An 18,287-nucleotide genomic window follows, 5' to 3' on the forward strand; every position below is an offset into this window, starting at 1 on the left:
TGCTAATGACATGCTATCTATAATGCGATTGTATGCACTAAAATTTTCCCTTTATGTTCCTTCTGCACTCAGTCTTTACAGGTTAAAATCAATGTTCTTAGAAGTTCCAGGGACTAAACATTGGATAGAATCTTCATGTGACTGACAGATTACATGACATCTTTCTCTCTCTCTCTCTCTCTCATCACACACACATGCAAAGACATACACACACGCCATGGTTTCTAATCTAAAATGCAAAAAAACTATTTGTTCCTTAAAAAGTAGTCACTATGGGGAAGCAATGCTTCCTTCAATGATGTTCAGAATTCTTTTTAAAAATTCCCCCTTGTAATTGCCTACAGAGTCTATTTACAGGCAAATAAGTAGAGCTTGATTTTTTTAATATATGGGACTTTTAAAACAATGGCTATAATTGTCCAATTGATTTACAAAACGTTACTCTTGACTATTTCCAAATATCAAATCAATCTTCAAAGGATTAAGATTTGACACTATCAAGATACTCAAGAGAATCTAGCACAGGCTCTGAAGATACTCCCAAAGAAAAAATGCAAAAACAAAAAACAGTAAGACAACAAAGTCACTGTCAGATCTCATTTATTTAGACATTTAACCATTTGGTATTTCCGAAGCACCCATTGTGCCAGATACTGGAGAATATTTTTTGTGTTTAACCCTCATTCAAATACAGACATTCTGGTATGCTTGTTAAAAAAGAAAAGGAAAAATCACTTTATAATCACACTTCATTTACGGCCTGCTAGAATTAGTTAGCCAAATGGCTGCCGATAAACTCAGATAGTTTTAACACTGGGTTATTGGAGTCAAAGGTTAAGTCCCCATGTGGGAGAATTAAATCAGCTCTGTTCTGAAGCCAAACCAATGCTCACCTCCAGGCAGCCACTCTGTAAATGTCTGCAACTGATCACAAACTGGGCAAGAGGGCAGAAACAGATTCACAAAACCCACCATCCACGTAAGGATAACAACCTGAAGCACAGGGCCTAACAGCATGTGTTCCAGAACTCTTACCTCTGTACCATCTCTTTCTCTTGAATATATTGAAAAATTACAGATGATGTGGGTTATGATCATACACACCTCAAAATGATGATCAATCAACTCAAAATATTCTTGAAGGGGCAGAGACCCAGAGAAAGAACATGCGAAATCTCTGATTCCCTGTTTTTCAAAATATTCTTGAAGGCGGATAATAAGCTCATTTGTTATGAGCCAAAGATCTTCAAATTGTTCACTCTGAATGCGATATCGTTCTAAGAGAGAAAAAATAATAAGGAAAAATGCTTATTAACACATAATTGCTGGTTGAAGCTACATAAATTATCACTAACTCTGACATGAATACCAGAATGAAGGATAAAGATTTCTTTTTTGTAATACAGATATGATTTCTAGTGACTTGATAAAAACACTTGTGCATTATTGCAGTTTTCTGTATCAACCACTTAACATTTTCAAGTGTAATTCCAAAGTTTTGTGGTCACAGTGGCAAGCTGTAGAGTATGGTCCTTTTTTACTATGTATCTTATAACAGATTTCAGTACAATGAAAACACCCAAATTTGAGTCCTTCTAAAAAAAGACAAACTTTACTTAAAAGGCAATAAAATAGCCATCGCAAGAGCACAATCTGGTATCATTACTTTGTTTCAGAATATCAGCGTGAAATAAAATGTATTCTATAGAAAGTCCCACATCCTGGACTCCATAGCCAACTTAAGTCTCTGTAATCATCATCAAAGTTTTCTATTTTTCTAATAGCTCTTTTATTTGAAGAGATTTTTTGCAGCACACTCTTCTCTAAATACAAGTCTTGTTTCCTTCCATGCCCTGAAGACTCGGCTCCAAGGAAGCCACCTTCCTGTGTACCCCTATTCTGGTGACGGAGGTGACAACAATCATGGTGACAAAGGTGGCAGGCCTAGACCTATGGTAAGAGCAACTGCTATTTCTTGAGCACCAACTATGCACCAAGCACTGTGATTACAACAAATCCATTTTTATAAGAAGGAAGGAAGCCTAGGGACAGAGAATTTCAGAGACTTGCCAAAGGTCACAAAGCAAACTACATGTCAGAGCTAGAATTCATGATATATATGCCTCTTCCCTACCTGTCTAAATCCTACCTATTCTTCAGGACCTGGTTTGAAACTCACCTACCCCAAGAAACCTTAATGTGTACCAATCATAGCAACCTAATATGTGCCAGGCACTGTCATAAGCCTCTTATTTAAATCTCTTATTCAAACCTCAACAGCCCTATGGGGGAAATGTTATCCCCATTTTACAGAAGAATAAATCCAGTGACAGAGGACTAAATATCTGCAAGGTCATCTAGCCAGTTAGTAACAAAGCAGGGATAGGAATGCTAGCTATTAATCCAAAGATTAGCTATTAATCTTAACCACCTCACAATATTGCATACCTCTGAATTTAGAGATTTAATATAACCACATGCACCACATATTATTATTTAACTCTCCAGATGTTTATATTCAGTTTCCTCAAAGAAATTATACACTTATTGAGATCTAGGACCAAGTGCCCTACTCCATGTAATTCAATATTTATAATCTATTTTGTGCAATGTCATAAAGAAAGAAATGTTAGGAGTGCAAAGATGAACTCCATCTTTCTGCTTAAAGAGGCCAAGGTCTAGATAAGGTAGCATGGCATATGAACATGTGAAATATTCATTCATATTCCCATGTTTCCTTGACAAATTGTGTTAATATATTACATCTTTAAATTGGTTATTAGCAGTTCAATTTGCCATCCTCAGCCAGAATTCAAGAATGTATCTGCTCTCATGTCCCCAGTTATCCTCCTTTTCAATTATACAAGGAATAAAATATACTGGGGATGCTGTGTTGGTGCATGGCAAACACTCAGGTCTTCTCTGCAATCATACCATCCGTCTTGGAGCTTCGGCAGCCCTCCCCTCACTGCCGGCTTATTCTGAATGCTGGCTTCAACCTATGGTGCTGATCAGATGTTTTATTCATTTCTCCCCATCAGAGATATTAGGACCAAGGTCAGATATAACAGCCTTTACCTTTCTTTGTAAATGTCACTGAAGGTTGAATGCTTCCGGAGATTAGAAAGAGCACAGTTATGGTGGGGTAGGAGTAGAGAGTTAGAAGAGAAAATGATTATGATAAAATACAGTATTAGAATGCTCTAAATCCTAGGTCCTAACCAAGCTAAGCTTGGGACTCAACATATTAAATACAGACACTTATTTATTCACTCTTTCATTCGTTGATAAACCTCAGTGCAAGATTGCTAGGGATAAAATTGTGACTAAAGCAAGAGCCTCTGCCCTCAAGGAGTTCCCTGTTGATGTGGGAAAATGGAGTGATGGGGAGAGAGTGAGCAGTACCTCTGGTACCACTATTTCAAGGATACCCCACTGAGGCTGACCTTGCCACATAAGAGCCAGGACTTCACCCGAGGGGACAGATTACTATTTTCAAGTATGTGAAAACCTTTCACACAGCAAAAGAATTTGACAATAGCAAGGAAGCTGCAAAGGGTAGATGGCACACAGATATTCAGTGTTAGCAGCCTCAGAGGTAGGGAACTCTCTCACTCCGCTGGAAGTGTTAAAGGCTCGGAACTCCTTAGTGTTTGGCACTTTCTTGAAAGTATCCTTGTAAGTTATAGAAGTCATTGGGGAAGAAAGGTGGGTCATGTCCTGAGCTACAAACCTGTCTGTCTCTCTGTACTGGGACAGGTGTTTGCCACCAGCTCAATGCTGCCTCCAGGTCCCAGCCATCTGTCCCTCCTGGGCAGATGTTTGGCTTCTGACTCAGGGATGGCCTCAGGACCCTTGTTTTTCTGTGTCTGTCCACCTTGGGGCAGGTGTTTGTCCAGCCTTGAGCCCCCCCTCCAGGCCTAGGCAGTACCCTAGGCCTCCTAGGGGAACGGCGCTCAGCTGGGTCAGCTGCATCTTGTTTTGCAGCTTTATGATCTCCCAAAACACTGGCTTCATATTCTGCTGGACCAGGCTTTGCTGGATGCAGCAGATATAGGTAATAAAGTTGTACGCTGTAGTGATCCAGGCCCCAACAGGACAGCAAGATATAGTCACAGCCTTTGGAATGACAGAGCCAGAGGGACAGTGGCAGGTGTGGGCACATATGTTGGCATTGCCACACTTGACTGCTGCCGCTCTTGCTGCAGAAAGCATCTGCACAGCCACAAGCTGGATGGTGAGTATGTTTCCTCCAGAGTGGCCTGCACTAGAGGTCCCACGTTATAAAGTCCAGGCAGGGGCCTATGTCCTCCTGATACTCACTTCACAGGAAAGAATAGGGCTTGTCCAGGGTGGCTGATTCCCTCTAAGCTTGGAACTCTCCAAAAAGGGTCATGTCCCCCTCCTTGTCTTCCTTGTCCAGGGTGAGGGTATATCCCACGTGGAGCACACAGCTGAGCAGAGGGAGCTGCTGGTGCTCTCTGCCCTTGTAGGGCCCAGTTGCTGCAGATAGAGCTCGTGGTTGGGAGATGTTGGTGTGGGTATGATAACCGTGTCTTCCTGACTGTCACTTCCACCTTGCTGCATGTTGATCCTGCCCAAGGCCTCCATCAGCAGCTTTGCTGACACCACCTACTTCATGTGGACCTCTCACACCATCTTGTGGGCTTCCTTGGACAAGCTGGCCATCAGCAACTCCTCCACCTCCTGTTCCAGCAGTTCCCACACCTGGAATAGCTGCTCATGATCCTGATCTTTCAGCTGCAGCTCTTTCTGGGCTGTGTGAGCTCTGCCTCAGGAGCTCAGAACCCTGCCTTTATTGCAAATCTCTATGGAGATCCCATAGACATACTTGTCAAGAGGATTAAAGAAGAGCTTCCTCCAGGGTTTATAATATTGAACAAGGTCCTTCCCCAAGGATATTGTAAACTAAAGGGCATTAGTTTATTAGACCCACATAGAACCTAACTAACTCAGTAACTTTCAAATAGCAAATAAGAGAAAAAAGTGGCTTTCAAAAATGTGTTTTCCTTAGCATAAAATTGCTATCATTTTAGATAGAACTATAAACTTTTAAATAAATATTACAGTGCTAATATTTCAAAGGAAACTTAATTCATTCAGGTTCTAGAAAGATTTTGAGTAGGCTTCTATATGCAGGTAGAAAAACCTGAAGGGCATCCTAACTATACATAAAGAATAAAATTATCTATAAAATGAAATGAAACTATGTAAGTTATTCTATTCAGTTAAAATATTTCAATACAAATGTGACATAATTTACATATCTTATAAGAGATGCACACAAACAAATGGGATTATTATGACAAACTTAGAAGAACTTTATCATTTAGCCCAAGATATAAAAAATGTACATTTTAAGGTATCTGAATGAAATCAAGGAGAAAGCCATGGAGATATCTATGGGAAGAGCATTCCAAGCCAAGGGAACTGTGAGTACAAAGGCCCTGGGGCAGGACTGTGCCCTTAGAACACTGAGGTTCAGTATGGCTGAAGCTGAGTGAGCAGTTTTTGTGCTGCTTTAAAACAAGATATTACACTAGTTTCTGTTAAATCTCCATGTAGGTACTGCAAGAAAATATGGAAACAAGGCATATTCAGATATGCCAGGCAAGTCTATTTACTGAAAGTTATCACTGGGGAAAACATAAAGAGAATTCTTGGCAGGATACCAATAGTACCCTTGAGCCCAGCTGGCCAGGAGCTGAGGTGTTGATGGGGGAAGACAAATCCCATTAGCACCTATCCTAATCCCTCCTAGAAAGTGCTGGACTTAGTCCCCATTCACAGCTTACACTGGGCACGGGTGTTCTATTAAGGAAAGTAGGGCAGGTTGTGGCTAGCCAAGAAGGGTCTCAGTACCCAGAACTCCTCCCTAGAGAGGTGAAGCATCTTGTCTCTGCTACCTACAACTGGAGCTCCTTCCCTTCCCCTGTCGGGCAAAAAAGTTCCTACTCTGACAAAATGAAATGTGGGCAAGTCTAGGTATTTCCCTTTTTCTTTAATCAAGATTTGGATTATCTGAAATAATGAACTCTCTGAGAAACCCATCTCAATCCCTCCTAGTGGGCAAACAAAGATTTCTACTTGCCCATAAAGGAACAGAGACAAGTCATGTGCAAGTGGGTTTGAAGGAGAAGGACAAATTAGAGAAACAAACTGCAATCCCCTTTGTGAAAGAGTTGTAATGCAAGACTGTCTTTAGTTGACAGTGTCAAGGCAACACTGACAGACTCAAGGTAACACTGTACCTGTTCATTCGTTCAAAAAATATCAAGTGGTAAGTGTTGGGGAGAAAACGGGGAGTGACACATACTGGTCTGGGTTCTCATCCTAGTGAGAACACCAGAAAATAAATAAGTAAATAACAAATAAATTGTCACAAGTTATGAAAGGACTATGATGCACATAGAAAGGTTGCTGTGATGGAGAGTAATGGGTGTTCTTTCTTGAGATACTGTGGCCTACGAAAGCCTCACTGAAAAGGCGATATCAATGATAGGACCAATAGTAACAATGATGAAAACAATACTAGCAGCTAAAAGTTACCAAGTACTTAGAGTGTACCAGGAAATTACTATATGCTTTTCAGAAATTATCTCATTTGATTCTTACACATTATAATTGTACTATTACTCACATTTTGTAGATGAAAAAATAGGCAGAGTAATTTTTCCCAAGTCATTCAGATGAATTGAGCTTGGATTTAAACTATCAATTTGAGTCTATATCCCACATTTCTAATCATTCTGTACATAAAGCTTGGAACTTAAGGATGGGAAGAATAGTCCAAGTAGAGCGAATGGCAAGCTCAAAGACCTCAGGGCAAAAAAAGTCAGATATATACCAGGCCAGAGTGAGGATGGGAGTGCCGTTAGATGAGGGGGGATGTTAGGCCAGACCCAGAACATACAGGGAGACCTATAAGCATTCATAAAGAGTTTGGATATTACTATAAACAAAAAAGAATTTAAGTGAGAGAGTGGCATGATATAATTTTTAATTGTTTCTTCATTTGTTTACAAGAGCTGCCAAGTAGAAAATGGATTAGAAAGGGCAAAAATAGAATTATAGTTAGGACATTATAACTATGGTCCAGGCAACAGACAGTGGTGGCATATGTAGCAACTAAGGGCATCATATTAGAAAGGAAATCCTCAAGTTTCTCAAGTCTTATATTCTAAGCAAACCTTAAAATCTAGTAAATTTTTTAATCTGTGACTTCCATACAAATAAATTATCTCATCTACAATTTCTTCATTTACAGAAAGTGGAAATAAAACATACCTCATGAGGATGGTATGGAAAGCAAATACAATGTTGTCCTGAAAAGACCTATACAAATGCAATTCATCTTTGTAATATAAAATTTAGATCAAGGAAAATTAGATATTCAAAAAATAATGGTTGAAAAAATTAAAACTATCTGACCCAAAATGTGAAGTAAAACCATGGAAAAATCTAAAACTCAATGAAAAATCCAAATATAAATAAAATTCTAAATACCCAGTAGGTACTTGCTATAGACAACACTTGTGGTCCCCCCAAAATTAATATGTTAAATGTTAACATCCAATGGGATGGTGTTAGGAGGTAGTACATTTGGGAGGTGATTAGGTCCTTAGGGTGGTACCCTCATGAATGAAATGAGTGCCCTTTAAAATGACCCCCGAGAGATCCCTTGCCCCTTCTGCCATGCGAAGGCACAGCAAAAAGACAGACATCTATGACCAGTCCCTCACCAGATACTGAATCTACCACCTCCATAAATGTGAGAAATAAATTTCTGTTGTGTAAAAGCCACCAGTCTAGGGTATTTTGTCATAGAAACCCAAATGGACTAGGACAGTACTCTACTGTGACCAAGTATAATACATGAATGTCACCAAATAATAGAGATGTAAAAATCAAAACAAACATTTAAAAGCTGTCATATTTTCTGTGACTTTAAAATTTTGGCTTCAATTACTTTCTTATTCTCATTAATACATGCAGAGGGGAAATTTTATTTGTCATGAAAAAATTTACAATTACAGTTGGAAATTTTAAATCTAAACATAATATTTTTAGGTTGATTTTTTTTTTAGATTACCAAAAATCAACGAGAACCAATGAGTCAAAGATTTACAAGGTATTATTTTGATTCTTCAGCATTTTCTCAAAATTAGTGCTCCAAGATGGTTAACATTGTTCTGGAGACCTTCCAGAGTATACATTTCATGGAAAGGAGAAATGAAAATTTCTATTTGTAATATAACATGAAAGAAGAAAGCTGTATTTTAAAATACACCCTTACAATATTGGTAATTAAAATAGCTGCCAAAATGAACATTCAAAACATTTTTTTAATCTCTTTTCCTTTGCATCTTGTAATAGCCAGCTCAGTGGAAATAGCCATTTCATCTTCCAAATGAAATAAATTTGGATGATTGGAGTTTAGTCAATTGCCATTCCAGTCTACTACAAACAGAGAAGGTAATATAGTTAAGCAGGGCACAAAAATACATCATGCCAGTCTCTATTCATGTCAGAACATCTGACATTCATCAATATAAACAATGTTTGTATTCATGTCATAAACAAAGCATCAGTATAATTTACGCTATTTGGAAATTTTTAAATGTGAGATGGAAGAGCAGATGAATGCTTTTTAAAACAAAAGATTGGAGGAAATAATATAATTTCAGTAGATATTATCATAATAATCTAAATATACCACCTTTTCAATGTTAGTAGAAACTACACATGGCTATCTCAGTTTACTTTTCAAAAGACTTTTTCCAAGCTGAATTTATATAATATTTCCACTGTCTTTTGGTAATACTGCTAAGAAATTCTAAGATAAATATTGAAAATATTATATTGATGCATCATTGTACACATTACAGTGCTCACAATTGCATGAAGGGACTTTAGGTTTGAAAGGGGACTTCTCAAAAGACTTTTTCCAAGCTGAATTTATATAATATTTCTATTGTCTTTTGAAAATATTGCTAAGAAATTCTAAGATAAATATTAAAAATACTATATTGATGCATCATTGTATACATTACAGCACTCACAGTGGCATGAGGGGACTTTAGGTTTGATCAATACATTTGTCTCTAAGTTTTTCGGCTTCATTAAAGGACTATCACAGAGCCCCTACTATATGAACTTCCAGGCGCAGAAGTTAGTTCACTGATGTCCAAAAATTCCATGATTTATCAAGCACTTAAAGATACCTTTCCCCTTTTAGAATGCCCTTCACTAAATAATTTCCTATTCATCCCTCAATATGCTTTACAAATAAAATCTCTTATGAAGGCTCATTACTTTGGGCTCCAATAGCACCTGAACTATGCTTCTATAAGTGTATCAACCATTCTATTATCAGTTCTCCATCATCTCTCCCATTAGCCCAGGGACTCCACAAAAGCCACGATAGTCTTTATACCTAATATATGCTGAATGAAAAATAAAGAGAGGGAGAGAGCAAAACTCTCACTTTCATTATTCTGAAGATGTTTTGGTAAAACATTCAAGATCACATGTGCTTTCTTTTCATACATGCAAAAAGAAAGACTTTTTTAAGGCCCAGTCTTTACATACATAACTATAATTATTTCACTATACCTAAAGCAAAATAATCAAGTGGATAAGCAAAGGACTTTTAAATTTGGCCTTATTCAATTAAATCACTCTTTCTAGCATGTTAACATCTTTCATGATATTGAAATATTTGGTGTTTTAATTATCTTTCCCATTTTCCAAAGGCCTACCTGAGGCTACATAAATTTACTATTAGCAACTGCTTAGCCCTACTTGTGACACTGAGAGTATGTATTTACTTAGCATTCATTGCCAATCACCAGTTTAGCAGGGTACAGAATTCTAAGTTGAAAATCATTTCCCTCAGATGTTGGAGAAAATTTTTCTATCATCTTCTAGCATCCAATGATTCTGATGAAAAGTTAAATGCCTTACTGATTCGTATTCCTTTAGTAGCCTGTTTTTTTTATTTCTAACCTTTGCGGATATGTTCCTGATCTTTAGTGCTCTAAAATTTCACAATAATGTATCTAAATGGGTTTCTTTTTCTCATTCATCATGCTAATATCAAACAGGCTCTTTCAATATCCATACTGTGACAGCTCATTTCCTTGAAATCCTGGTCTCCACTGGTCTTCTCTCCATCTTCTCAACCCACTCCCGCAAAGTTATACATTCTTTGATGAGCTTGTCATTAGAATTCGCAGTCCCTCTGAGCTCTTAACATCAACATCTCATTCATTCTCTGACCACCATTTTGTTCTTCTACTTCATTTGCTCTTACAATTCACACTGCTTCACTTTGTCAAGACTTGTAATTGACTGAATGCATTAATTTTTCACCATGTATCACTTTCTCTACTCTCTATTTCTTTTCTTACCAGCTTAGATTTGGTAGTCCATTATTACAACCATTCTCATAAAAATATTTTATCTTCAATTCTCCTTTTCAATATCCCAGCCTTTAGTTGCCTGTATGCTGATAAACAAATAATTGCTGGGGAAAATCACCTAAGGATGACTGGTTTCACTTCAAAATTCAGTTTCTCAACCTTCAGATAGGACCTCAACATTGCCCTATCCTTCATACGTTTGCTTTCTTATTCTCCAAGACACAAACGTCATAACTTTTGTTCACGATTAGACATCATCAAAGCTCTCTTATCATTCTACCATCAAATCTACAAAGTCTCCCTGAACCTACAACCAATTTTTCCTGTCACAGTAAAGTTATAAAGACCTATCCTTCAATCTTCCCTGTCCCTCAAACTCTGCATCCCACCTCACCTCCTCCTCAAAGACTTCCTTGCTTGTGAAATCCCCTTCTCTTTCCTGATCATCAGCCTCTCCCACTGAACACAATCATTTCAATTAATATTCAAATATGTTCTAATATTGCTCATTTAAAAACAAAATGAAACAGACAACTCTTTCCAGCTACATCTCACTTTGGAATTACTTAGTTTGATTGTCCAATTCTTACTAAAAACACCAGATACTGAAAACTTGCAACACTAGATAATCTAAATTTATTCTTGGATTAAACTACAGTTTGTACTGCACTGATCTGGGCTCAGATAGAATTATATTTATTAAATTGAGTTTTGTCATTATTTTTAAAGCTCTATGAAATTTGTTACTAATAAATTATAATTATATAAGCATTTAAAAATAAGCTGTAGAGACATTATTGAAGGGGTTGTCTTTGTGATATTCAAAAGAGAAATTTCATCATGGACTCAGCACCAGTAAGGCTATGCATCACCTAAACAACTGATTTGATTTTATCTTTTGAATATTCTGAAAATTGGAATAAATTGTTATTTATAGGCTGCTAGTACCTTATCAATTATGTAGTATACATTTCTGAGTGTTGATCTTATTCTCATGCTATTAATGATCTGATCTTATTTTCTCTCAGTTTCCTTCAACTATTTATTTTCTCCTTTCATATTTTGGAAATTTTTGTAAACTATTCTAACTCCTTTAAGAACCAAGTGGAACAAGGCAAAGCACAAATAGGTATAACAGAAATAAAGATAAAAACAGAAGTAGAGACAAGGAAGACCAAGAAGAGGAAAGAGGCAGAAAGGGAAAGAGGGAGCGAGAGGTGGCAGAGTTTGTTGTGTGAGGTCACAAGGTGGATCTGGAGCTTAAGAAAGTGGCGTGGTCGGGATACATACATATTGAGGCAGCAGCACATTTCTTCTGAAATCCCACTGTTCCGCATCACTCAAAATAATTGACTTCCAGGTAGAAATATTTTATAATGCTAAAATATTTTATCTCATAAATTACCTGTGTTGTTATTTTTAAACAACTTTATAGAGGTATAATTGATATACAAAAAACTGCAAATATTTAATGTACACAATCTGATGAATTTGGACATATGCATACACCTGTAAAACTATCACAACAATCAAGGTAACAGACATATCCATCACTGTCTTCTTATTTTCAATTTAAGAATGTGGAAATCATTTTCAGAAATTTCACTAATGTACTTTTCCCAGATATTTTTATCTTCAGTGCTTTCTTTTTTCAGAATTCACATAATAAACTCTATTACACGGAAGCACTATTGTACTTTTGAAAATAAAAAACCATTCAGTTCCCCAGAGAATGTGATTTGACATCTGAGACAATGACCTGCATTTGCTTTTCTCATGTCTACACAGGCTGAACTATAACAAATCAGAAAATTGAACTAAAGTTACTATATAGCACACTTTAAGCTTTGGTTGATTATCAAACAGGTTTTTAAAAGAGATGAATATGTGGAACCCACAAAAAATACTATCCAAGAACCAAGGGCAAACTCTATATGACTTAAGAAGCAGTTGACTGTTTACTAGGGAAGAAATACTAGATGCTTTTTATATGTAGGGTATTTCTGTCAATCTAGATTTCCAGACTAAAGATGTGCATTTCACAAAAATGAAAAATGCCACAGACTGAGCACAAATTACTTTATTCCTTTCTTGGGGATGAATGATGACTTTGATAGAGCAATAGAGAACACCAACATTTGCCTCAACCCCAGAAAACTGTACTCTCTTCATAGCCATCTCCCTTCATTACCAAGGGTATTCCTAGGTAAAATTCTGTGTATCAAGGATGCCAAAAACCCTTTGGAACTTGTAATAGCTACTCTTCACATTGCAGTTTACACAACTCATTTGGTTCCTTATTTAAAAAGTCCTATCACCTACTCCTGTCTGCTCACATCACGGCTGGGTCATGGTATTGCCATATATTCAGATGAATGTGAATAAATCAGTTATACACATGGATATTTGGTGAAATTTAGAAATGGTAAGGTAATTGTGGGCAACAGCAATGCTCTAAGAGCTACTTTATCTAAAAAAGAATACATATAATGCATTTGGACATAAAACTCCCCATTTTTTACAAAGAATAACTTTTGCCCTTTTTTAATGATCATACAGCATGATTGGCTGAAGTCAAACAGATGTGTACCATTTCCCAAAGAAATGTTGGCAACAATTTTTCTCTAAAGAGAAAAGTAGCAAAATTATTCCATCAGCCAACCAAATATTAAAGCCAATCAGAACAAAATGATACCGATGTGAAGAAGACTACAATCATAACCATTCACAAAGACCATAAAAAATACAGAATCCTCATTCTTTTGAGAATTTTCTTTGATTTCTGTGTGCTTCATTCTAGAATTTTTAGTTGTATGCAAGTTTATGCACCAGTCACCATCTGCATATTCCAGAGGCTGACAGGATTTTAGCCACAGAAACATTGTTACAGTTTCTAAAATAAGGATGTGCATATGTTCTCCTCCTGCTAACATCTTTATTTTCAAAAAGGATATGTCCTTATTTTATGATATTTTCTGATTATAAAAGAAACAGCCAACTAACTACAAATACATAAAATATAAAGTAAGAGCACTGCATAAACTACAGAGATTGAAAGAATTGGAGCATACAGTTGACCCTTGAACACTGGATTACTGTAAGAATACAGTATATAATACATATAACATACAAAATATGTATTAATCAACTGCTTATATTATCAATAAGGCTTCCATTCAACAACAGGCTCTCAGTTGTCAAGTTGTTGGGGAGTCAAAAGTTGTATGTGGAATTCAACAGCATGGGGAGTCAGTGTCGCAACACCCCATGTTATTCAAGGCTCAGCTGTGTGTGTGTGTGTGTGTGTGTGTGTGTGTGTGTATTTGTGTGTGTAAATATGTAGATACACACATACATTCTATCCCCCCAATACTCTTAATTTTCCTAAAACTTGTTAAACATTTCCCTTAATATTTTACTTTATTTCCATAAAGGTGTATATGACTCAGTCAGTTTAGTAACTTCAGTATCCTACATACATCAGAAATCAGTTTTACACTGAGTAGCTTCAGCTATTTTTCTCATATGCAGCAACCAAAACAAAAAATCTTATTTAAAGGTGAAATTCAAACTAGACTATATAAAATAACTACTTTTCATTCTACTGAGATTCATCTCAGCAAGTCATTCACATCCCTCTTCATCTTTGCCCATGTCCAAAAGGAGGATAAAAGAATACAAACACACACAAAAATTAATTCCAGTTTCTCATAGTTCCTAAAACCCAGTTCACCATATAACTATCTTTTCAATTCTTTAAATTTTCCCCTCTCAAGCTTTCTTCATCCCCAAAACCAGTTACATATCTCTAATAAAACAGGATCCTATCTTCCTAACTTCTATGTCCTATGTACCTAAAACCACTGCTCTTAGTTTTCTATGTCTAGCTGAACAGCACCCTTTGCAGAAATCCTTGATGTGGTGATGATTTGTGATATAGTGTCTTCAATAGAAAATTTCAAAAGCAATGCTACCATAGTTTTACTTACGAGATGTTTTGGAAGCAAGAAGAGTAACTCGGGAACCTCCTAAGAAGCAAAAACCCATTACATTCACCTGATCATCTTCTGACTGATGAGCAAAGCCTACAAAGAAAAAAAAAGAAATCACCTTACATAACCACAAGGCAACGCACTTAATGTCTGAAATAGGAAGCTTAGTTGATGACAAGTATTTTTTATATCACTGGTCATGTTTAAAGCTTACGTATGAACTATAATATGTGAGCTGATTTCCATAATATAGCTTCCAGTTACTAAAACCTCTGCCTCACAATAACACTCTGAAATAATTTAATTTCCTTTCTTCTACTGATTCATTCTAGGTTTGAGGGCAAGAAGTACACAAGATGAACCTGGAACCTTTGTCACACAAGAAAGCATGGAAACTATCACTGACCAGTAGAGGTACATGAAAAGGACATAAGAGCCAACTCAAGAGACTACCATTGGCCCAGATGAAAATATTTGGGTATCAAAAAAGGTAATATCTACAGCAGAGTGCTACACATCAAATATTTTTAAAAGCATGTGTTCATATTGATACTCAAAGCAAAAACAAAAAAAGGTCAAGTGGTCACTCTTGGGGGATCCTAGATAATCAACTTATTATTCAAAAATCAGTAATAAAGACAAAGAACCAAGCATTTATCCAGATTATCCTACTTGAATTACATCACATAACCAACAGTAGATAAGGGAAAGGTTCTCTGTGTCGAAACATTCTAGCTCAAAAACAAATAAAAATTATAACATTGGAGACTTTCACTATGGGCCAAGATGGAGAGACTGGGGCCAAATTTACCCTTCTAACTGAAACAACTGAAAAATGGGACAAAATATATGAAACATTTTTTAAGGCCGTGGAGATCAAGAAATGAACAACAGTAATCTCCAACAAAAAAGGAGCAAAAAAAGTGAGCCTTATAATTGACCCAGCTTGCTGCCTAGAGAAAACTTCCAGGCTGCAACAGGAAGAGGAAAATTTCCAGGGAGGAGAAATCCAGGCACAACCCAGCATTCTCCCCAAATTGAGGGGATAGAGTTGGGAATCTGGGAAGGCCAGTGGCAAAAGCTCAAACGGCAGAATATCAGACAGGAGAACGCTACAGAGAAAGAACTCCAGCGATCTGCAGAGCTCCCCTTCGAGTATTCAGCAGAACACTAATCAGTGCGTGCCTGTGAGGGAACTACCTGAGGCTGGGAAAGCACCGCGCCCAAAAGATCACAGTGGATAATCCGGGAGGCCATGCAGTGCCACGGATAATTTCCATTCTCACTGGCCAGGATATACACCATCATAATTCACTGGATATCATGGAATACATGGAAGAGTTCGGCCCCAGTAGTAGATGAAGTTTACCCTAGAATAAATGTTGTTCTCATCCCACCTCGCAAAGCTTAAAAGCAATACCTGAAAAGATCAAACTTTTTCGAGTAACTTAAATGTGTCCCAGGAAAAAAGGCTCAAGAATATTTGTAGGGAAATCAAAATACAAAACATACAAATAGATAAAATTCATAAGTTCTGTCCTTCAATCAAAAATTATAGAATATGCACAAGGAAAAAAAAATCACAATCCATAACAAGGAGAAATCCCAATCAAAACTAACTCAGAAATGATGCAAATGATAGAAATAGTAAACAGGCATTTAAACAGTTATTATATAAATATGTTCAAAGAAGTCAAGGAGGAAATTAAAAAGTGTTTTGAACTGAATGAAAATTACAACACAATATTTCATGATTTGTACGATGCAGCTAAAGCAGTGGAGAAAATTTTATAGCATTAACCAACTATATTTAAAAGAATGATCTCTGCTTCCACCTTAAGAAACTGGAAAAAGAACAATTTAAACACAAAGTAAGCAGACAAAAGGAAAATCACAGAAAATCAAAGAAGCAGGAAACCAAAAAGTAAAGAGAAAATTAATGAAACTAATTTTTTAATAAAAACGCTGGTGTTTGAAAAGAGATAAAATGGATAAACCGAAGGAAAGATTAAAATTGTTTTCATCTATGGATAGAAGGTACAAAAGAATAGCAGTATCAGTAAGTGGTTTAACAATGCTGCATGATACAAGATCAATATACAAAAACCAATTGCATTCCTATGTACTGGAAAAGAACAATTTGAAATTGAAATAAAACAATATAATTTGCAATAGAATCAAAATATATTAAGTATTTAGGGATAAATCTGACAAATATTAGTAAGAGCTGTACATTGAGAAGTATAAACTCTCACTGAGAAAAATTATTTAAAAAGCCCTAAATATGGAAGGTTTCTACTTTCACCTAAAGAAACTTGGATAAATAGAGCAAACTGTATTATGTTTAATACTCTCTACATTTTGTTTCCAAATTTATCTATAGAATTAATGCAAACCCTTAAAGCAATTCCTCAAAACCTCAGCAGGCTTTTTTTCCCCATAAAAACTGACAAATCCATTCCAAGATTCATATGAAAGGATCTAGAAGGTTCATATGAAAGGATCTACCCAAGACAACTTTGAAAAAAAGTTGGAGAAATTACACTGCTTTCTAAATATATCTGTTTATAGTAATTAAGACACTCTGCTATTGGTATAAAGCAATATTGGTGGGCAAACACACATAGATCAATAGAACACACTGAAGAGATCAGAAATACATATATTTTTTCATATGATTTATAGTTCTATAATACATAGTCAGATGATTTTCAACAAAGTTGCAAAGACAATTCAATGGAAAAGGACTGTTTTTTTTTTTTTCTAAAGTAGTGCTGGACAATAATCCACCATCACAATATAAGTTGGTCACAGGGGTGATAGCACAGCATGAAGAATATAGCCAATGATTCTGTAACTTCTTTCTATGTTGATAGATCGTAACTGCACTAGAGGAGGTGAGGATTTAATAATATGGGTAACTGTTGAACCACTGTATTGTACATTTGAAAGCAATATAATGTTGTATATCAACGCTACTTCAGTAAAAAAAAAGTGCTGGAACATTACTCATATGTAAAAATATGAATTTTATCAATATCTGACACCATATCTAAATAGCAACTTGAAAGAGTCAAGAGACATTAAAGTAAAATGTAAAACTAGAAAACTCCTAAACAAAAATATAGGAGAAACATTTTGTTACCTTGAGTTACACAAAGATTTCTTAGTAAATATTAAAATCATGATCCATAAAAGGAAAAAATGATACCTTGGGTTTTATAAAAATTAAGAAATTTGGCTCTTCCAATGACACTGTTAAAAGAATGAAAAGATATGCCCGAGACTGAGAGAAAATATTTGCAAATCACATAATCCAACAAAGGACTGAAAGAAGGCAAAGAGGAGCACATACTGAATAATTCTACTTCCTAAAATCCTAGAAAATGCACACTAATCTACAGTGCCAGAAAGCAAACCAACGATAGTCTGAGAAGGGGGGGTGTAAGAGATCACAAAGGGGCACAGGAAACATTTAGGGGTGATGGATTTTTTCAGCATCATGATTGCAGGGATGGTTTCACAAGTTTCACACAAGTATCAAAACTTATCAAATTGTACACTTTAAACAGGTGTATATATGTTATGTTCCAATAAAGGTTTAAAAATATATACATACATATACACTGAAGTTGTGTTTGACAACTAAAGAATGTATTACAATGTACCAGAAGAAAATATAAGTAAATATTTTGTAATTGTAGAAGAGACCATTTTAAGCATAACATGAAAGCTTGAAACTTTAAAGAAAGCAAATAATAAAATTAAATGTTACTATCTAAAAATATAAACCTTATATTAGAAGAATACAAGTAGTTAATAAAAATTATAAAATGTCTATGCTAACAAA

The 18,287-nt window shown here is 36.0% G+C and overlaps 1 protein-coding gene and 1 pseudogene across 6 annotated transcripts in view; both read right to left on the bottom strand.

The window, feature by feature from the left end:
• The window catches only part of BBS9 (Bardet-Biedl syndrome 9), a 479,017-nt gene that overhangs the window by 212,708 nt on the left and 248,022 nt on the right, over nucleotides 1–18,287 (bottom strand). For all 6 annotated transcript variants that reach the window (XM_073238618.1, XM_073238620.1, XM_036990555.2 and 3 more), the window contains 2 exons: nucleotides 14,435–14,530; nucleotides 1,105–1,277 (listed from right to left, as the gene is read on the bottom strand). In XM_073238618.1, coding sequence (XP_073094719.1) covers nucleotides 1,105–1,277; nucleotides 14,435–14,530 — 269 coding nt within the window. The remainder of the gene's footprint in view (nucleotides 1–1,104; nucleotides 1,278–14,434; nucleotides 14,531–18,287) is intronic.
• LOC140850043 (guanine nucleotide exchange factor for Rab-3A pseudogene) lies at nucleotides 1,300–6,280 on the bottom strand (annotated as a pseudogene).

Source organism: Manis javanica, chromosome 6 (assembly GCF_040802235.1).
Source record: "Manis javanica isolate MJ-LG chromosome 6, MJ_LKY, whole genome shotgun sequence".
Classification (NCBI taxonomy): Eukaryota; Metazoa; Chordata; class Mammalia; order Pholidota; family Manidae; genus Manis; species Manis javanica.